General features: G+C 36.9%; 1 protein-coding gene across 2 annotated transcripts; it reads left to right on the plus strand.

The window, feature by feature from the left end:
• The first annotated feature begins 1,335 nt into the window (after positions 1-1,335).
• On the plus strand, positions 1,336-6,434 carry LOC126593882 (disease resistance protein RPV1-like). Of its 2 annotated transcripts, none has more exons than XM_050260048.1 (5): positions 1,336-2,114; positions 2,245-3,343; positions 3,538-3,795; positions 3,950-4,105; positions 4,196-6,434. In XM_050260048.1, the coding sequence occupies exons 1-5, from the start codon at positions 1,546-1,548 to the stop codon at positions 6,065-6,067; spliced, it is 3,954 nt and encodes a 1,317-aa protein (XP_050116005.1). In that variant the 5' UTR covers positions 1,336-1,545; the 3' UTR covers positions 6,068-6,434. The 2 variants fall into 2 exon arrangements, with proteins under 2 accessions (XP_050116005.1, XP_050116006.1); XM_050260049.1 differs by having other exon boundaries at positions 2,024-2,114; positions 2,387-3,343.
• Positions 6,435-6,721: the final 287 nt, after the last annotated feature.

Consider the following 6,721-nt stretch of genomic DNA (forward strand, 5'->3'; position numbering starts at 1 on the left):
TTTTCAAATTCAGGATTGGCTCGACTCCACCTAAACCGATTTGGACTCTATTTCAATCTTTTGTGCTCGTTGGTTTTAAAATTCAAATACGTTAGATTTGTTTTATCTTCAATTGAAGACTTACACCCAGTATTGCCATCGTGAAATTCTAAACTAATAATGCACCCACAAACACATCACTTAGATGTTACAGTGACGTGCCCGTGTAGGTTGTTGGAAGATTAGTTCTAGTTTTATTGTTATTTTAATAGGTTACTTGCCCACTAAAGATTATGTTTGATTTTGTTTTCTCTATAAATAGGTTACTTTGTAACTCATAGAATAATAAGTCAGTCAAGATGTAAAACTATTTTGGAGTTGTTTAAATTTTTAAAAGTAGTTTCTTAAAAAAAAAATTTGGGGCCTTAATTGTGTTTGGGAAATGAAAATTTTTTTTTTTTTTTCTTTTCAAAATCATAGGTTCAAAATAGCAAAAAACAGAAGTAGCAATACACATGATCTTCGAAAAAGCAATATTTTCATCAGAGGCAGGTGAACAGTCCCTATTAGTTAAGCTTACATATGTAAATCGTACGCCCTTTTTTTTTTACCAAAATTTTTTATTCTCACAGCACATTAAAAGCTATTTTGAAAAACACAGCAACCCCAAACTAGCCCGTAGCCTTTTCGGGTTATGTGGCCTTCTTAGAATAAAGTTTTGGATTTTATTTGTTCGTTATGTACTCTGATTTTCAGCTTAGGTTAATCCTCGTCGAGATACACTTTTGACTTGTGACCAAGGTATAAAATATCAATAATATTGGAAATATCAATAGTCCAAAAACACGAAAATTTGGATGGAAATATCGGGATATTATCGATATCGATAAAAATTGAATAAAAACCATGGAAATCGTGAGAAAAACTTGGAAATTTTTATTAAAACTTTGCAGGATATTTATTTAGTCAATTATCTATTAGTTTATCACAAAAAATTGGAAGGAAATGCATTGCATGATAGATATAACTAATTTAAGTTGATTATATAGCGAGCTGGCAAACATTGTGAGTGTAGAAAATATGTAGTAATTAATGAAAGAAATTTAAACACACCATAATCATTTATATATAATGAATTAGTACAATATTTTACACTTTATACATTGCATGATAAGATATATGAGTGACTTAGCAAAGTCTAAAATATCGATGATATCGGAAATATCGGTAGTCCAAAAAAATATCGATAGTCCAAAAACACGGAAATTTCGATAAAAATATCGGGATATTATGGATATTTTAGACCATGCTTGTGACTCACCTAGCTTTATTATTTTCTTTAATATCTGATTTAGTCTCTGGCAACTGCTCTCTCTTCTCTTGCTTGCTTCCCAATTTCAAGAGCTCTCACTCTCTCTCTCTCTCTTAATTTGCTTAATTGGATCCTCTTCTCAATTGCAACTTAATAAATCTAATTCATCTCTGATATATCCATTCTCTTTCTTCGATATATTATCAAGCACTAGCTTCTTTCTCTTGATCTTTGATATATTATCAAGCACTCAGATGGGATGCATCATTTCTCTCCCGCAGATGTGGTTCAGATCGTTATTTTCTACTTCGTCGTCTTCTGCTGCTGATTCTGCAGCTGGTGACGCTGACAATGTTGATATCCCCCCTCATCAGGAAAAGTATGATGTGTTCATCAGTTTCAGAGGTGAGGACACCCGCCGTGGCATCACCAGCCATCTTCACCACGCCTTAGAACAGAAGAAAATTGTAACCTACATAGATGACAGACTTCAGAGAGGAGAAGCAATCGGACCTGCCCTTGAAGAAGCAATCAAGAAATCTAAGCTTTCAGTGATCATTTTCTCAAAAAACTACGGTTCTTCCTCATGGTGTTTGGAAGAACTTGTGCACATACTCAAATGCAAGGAAAATGGCCAGATGGTTATACCCGTATTCTACGACATCGATCCATCACATGTCCGAAAACAACAGGGGAGCTATGCGGTTGCATTTGCTAGACATGAAAAACGTTGCAAGGACAGTATCGACAAGGTGCATAAGTGGAGGGATGCTTTGACGACTGCGGCCAATCTATCTGGGTTTCATTACTCAAACAATTCCGGGTAACTAACTCGTTCTTGAACTTGTATAAAATATCTTTAAACTTGTGACAATTTGATTTGCGCTAAGATTTAGTAAAGCCTATTTAAGACTAACTATTGCTTTTCTACCTATCATACATATATATGCCAGGTCGGAGGCAGATCTAATTAAGAAAGTTGTTGATGAGATTTGGACCAAATTGGTTTGTGAATCATCAAGCAATTTGGAGGGCCTGGTTGGAATCGAAAGCCATGTCAAGCAAATAGAATCACTGTTAGACATTGATTCACAGGACGCTTGCATCACTATAGGAATTTGGGGGATGGGTGGTATTGGCAAGACCACCCTTTCTGAAACTGTATTTGACAAACTCTCTTCTAAATTCACAGCCAGTTGTTTTCTTAGAAATGTTAGGATGAACTCAGAACAAACAAATGGACTAGATCACTTGGAAGAAAAACTTTTTAAAGAGATATTAGACGAAAAAGATCTATGCATAAGATCAACTTTTGTTCGAGAAAGGCTGAGTCGTACAAAGGTCCTCATTGTTCTTGATGATGTGAGTGATTCAAACCAAATGGAACGTCTAGCTGGCATTCGTCATCGGTATGGCATTGGAAGTCGAATCATTATCACAAGTAGAGATAAGAGGACGCTTAGGGAGACTGTTAAAGAGGATAAGATCTACGAGGTTGAGGGATTAAAACAGGATGACGCTCTAAAACTCTTCTATTCCCGTGCTTTCAAGAATAACAGTACTTCTAGAACAGATTATAAGGAATTGGCAGAAAAGGCAGTTGATTATGCTGGAGGCCTTCCTTTAGCTCTCGTACATCTGGGGTCCTCATTCCTAAATTGCAAGAACAAAGAAGAATGGGAAGATGAATTGAACAAATTGGAAGAACTTCCCAATGAAAAAATCCATAATGTGTTGCGACTGAGTTACGATGGATTGGAAAGAAATGAGAAGGAGATATTCCTAGATATAGCATGTTTTCATAAAGGGAAGGATGTGGTTGAGGTAAAACGAATGTTAGATATTCGTGGATTCTTTGCAGCAAGCGGAATTAGAATTCTCATTGATACGTCTCTCATATCAATTGATTCAAGATGGAATGCCATAGAGGTGCATGATTTGCTACAAGAAATGGGAAGCACAGTTGTTCTCGAACAATGTATTGAAGATCCCAGTAAACGGAATAGGTTGTTCAAGGATGAGGATGTCAATTGTATACTGAAAAATAACTCGGTAAGAGCCAAATGCATTGAATTTCTTTTTTCTTTTTCTCTCCTTTTTTAAGTAAACACAAATAGGGAACTTTAAATGAAAACATACCAAGGAAAAGCACATTTATAATGAAGAAGTCAGATTACCAAAAATTTAATTATTGACTGAATTTTGTTGTATGTATTTTCACATTTAAACTTTGCTCTTATTGTCAGGGAACTCCAATTGTTCAAGCCGTATTAATGAACTGGTATAAGATTGAAGGGCAAACATTGAAACGTGCAGACTTCAGAGTGATGTCTAAACTAATGATGCTAATTGTGGTTAACTCTCTTGATCGGGTTAACTCTCTAGATCCTCCCGATTCTCTTCAATATCTTTTGAGATGTTTGCAGTCAAGTTTTTCTTATGAAAATCTAGTTGAGCTTCCTATACCCGAAGGCCAAGTTAATAAGATATGGAATGAAGACCTGGTATGTTTGCCTATTTTAGCTCTTGTATAAAATGCAGTGTCAAAAGTCTCGCATATTAATTCTTGATATTTCTCTTTAATTTGTTATATTTGAAACGTGCAAACTTCAAAAAATGTCTAACCTAATGATGCTAATTGTGGTTAAATCTGAACAGTTTGGCAGTTACTCTCTAGATCTTCCCAATTCTCTTCGTTATCTTAACTGGAGTGGATATCCTTTGAAATCATTGCCGTCAAAATTTTCTCCTGAAAATCTAGTTGAGCTTCATATGCCCGAAAGCCAAGTTAATAAGCTATGGAATGAAGACCAGGTATATATGCCTATTTTAGTTCTTGTATAAAATGCAGTGTAGAAAGTCTTTCTTATTAATTTTGTGTATTTTTCTTTACTTTTGTTACAGAGACTTGTGAAATTAAAAGTGATTGATCTGAAGGGCTCTAAATATCTAACGGAAGTTCCAAATCTCTCTTGGAGTCCAAAAATTGTGCACGTAAATCTTGATGGCTGTGAACGCTTGGTTGAAATTCCTGGGGATTTTCAACATCTTCATAAGCTTACTGATCTTAATCTTCATGGCTGCAAGTGTCTCAAGCATCTTCCAGATATGCCAGAAAATATTGCATTCTTAGATTTATATGGCAGTGGTATACAAGAGTTGCCTGAATCAGTTTGGTCTAACAAAAACATTTCTTACTTGAATATAAGTCATTGTGAAGACCTTAAGAAACTTCCAAGCAACAGGTGTAAGCTGAAAGTCTCTGGTTGTTTTGATCTAGGGTACTGCAAATCTCTTAGCGAGTTTTCTGAGCTTCCCAGGGATATAAGTCAATTATCGTTGGTTGGTTGCAAGAGACTTGTGAGTCTCCCAACCGACATTTGTAAGTTGAAATATCTCAAGGAACTCAAGCTCTCTTTGTGCCCTAACCTTGAAAACTTCCCAAAGATCTTGGAGCCAATGGAACATTTGGAATCACTTTGTTTAAGTGGAACACAAGTTCAAGAGCTACACTCATCAATCGAGTTTCTCCCTGCTCTCAAAACAATTGAACTACTAGGTTGCAAAAGGCTTTCAAGTATCCCAGAGAGCATTTGTAAGTTGAAATCTCTTAACATACTTAATCTCGGAGGTTGCTCTGCATTTTACGAATTCCCTCAAATCTTGGAGCCAATGGAACATCTGAACTTTCTTAGTTTGAAAGGGACAGCGCTTGAAAAGCTTCCTTCGTCTATTGGGAAACTAATTGGGCTTCAAACATTAGATCTTGATGAGTGCAAGAACCTTAATGTTGTCCCAAGAAGTATCTACAGTTTAACCAACCTTGCAACTCTCAAATTTCGTGACTGTTGGGGACTCAAAGAGTTGCCATCCGGTTCTGTTGGTTTGCTCTCTTTGAAAGTTCTAGACCTCTTTCACACCCGCATATCAGAAATCCCTGACGGTGTCGTTGGCTCAACCTCATTGCAAGATTTAGATCTGACTGGAACCATGATTAGGAGCATACCTGCAAGCATCAAACAAGCTTCTCAGTTGCATACACTAAGCTTAATCGGGTGCAAGCAGCTTCAATCATTACCAGAGCTCCCAGTGCTATGTAATCTTAAAGCTCAAGGCTGCACGTCGCTGAAGACAGTGTCAAGTTCAAGGGCTGCACTCACACAAGGTTGGGATAAATACGTCGCTTTTGGGAAACTTGATTTTTTTGATTGCCCGAAATTGGATCATAATGCAAGGAGCAACATAATGGATGACGGACAGCTTAGAGTTATGCGAGTGGCAACTGAGCCATTAGAGGAACCTTATGGTCATGATGACCTTCATGCTAGCATTGTATGTCCGGGAAAAGAAATTCCAAATTGGTTCAGCTGCAGCTATCAAAGTGAGGGACCTTTAGTTCATATCAAGCTTCCTCCAGATTGGTTTCGAACAGGTTTGTTGGGTTTTGCTCTCTCTGCTGTTGTTTCTTGTGTTTCCAACTGCCAGAGTGAGTTGACACTAATAGCTGATTTCAATGTCAAATTCCTGGGTGAAAGCCATGAACTGTTCTCTTCTTTATTATTTATCCCACAAGCCAGCGAATCAAGCTTTAGGGAATCGAATGACTACTGTTACTACCCGGATCACATGTATGTGTGGACTAAGCGCTTTCAAAGTGAAGAGGTAGCAAAAAAATGCTCCCTTGATGTTTACAAACTTGCCAATGAGGCCTCTGTTGAATTCGACATGGAGGGTGCGAAGGTGTTAAAGTGTGGTATATGCCCGTTGTATGCTTAAGATGCTGAGAAATTCAATTTGATCACGTCTTGGTGTCAGGGGAACCAAAAATACAAGAAACAAAGACAAGATGAAGAATCCGAAGCCAGTGATTCAAGTGATGATGAGTCAGAAGGCAGTGAATCAAGCTTGTGTCTCAACTAAAAGGGATTATTCGTTTAATGGTTGTATATACTCTTTATTTTCGCCCGGTGTTATTTGAATGGGTGGGTGGCGGATCAAATCGGTTGAAATTTGGCTTTCATTTCATTCCATTTCCTCCTTTAATTTCATTTGTTTACAAACCATTACGGCATTACCGTTGTATTATTTTTAGGGAACTTTAACGAAAAGCCCTTGATCAATCCTGGTACTATTCACTTTACCCTTTATTTTGTCATTTTCATTAAAACTCAAAGTTTTCAAGCCCTTTTTATTAGTTTTCCTTTATTTTTAATCTTTATTTTTTTTCTTCATAAACTTAGACATTCATACCCCATGCCCAAGTAAAAATCTCACGACCAAGGGCAATGATTTGAACAATCGACAAAAAAAAGAAAAGAAAAAAAAAAAGCGCAGTGGTTCATTGGCTGAACTGCCACGAGCGAAAATTGTTACTTGTGGAGTGGTAGTGAATTTCCGTCATCTTCGATCTTAACGAAAATGTACCAACAA

The sequence above is a fragment of the Malus sylvestris genome, chromosome 12 (genome assembly GCF_916048215.2).
Source record: "Malus sylvestris chromosome 12, drMalSylv7.2, whole genome shotgun sequence".
In the NCBI taxonomy this organism is placed as follows: Eukaryota; Viridiplantae; Streptophyta; class Magnoliopsida; order Rosales; family Rosaceae; genus Malus; species Malus sylvestris.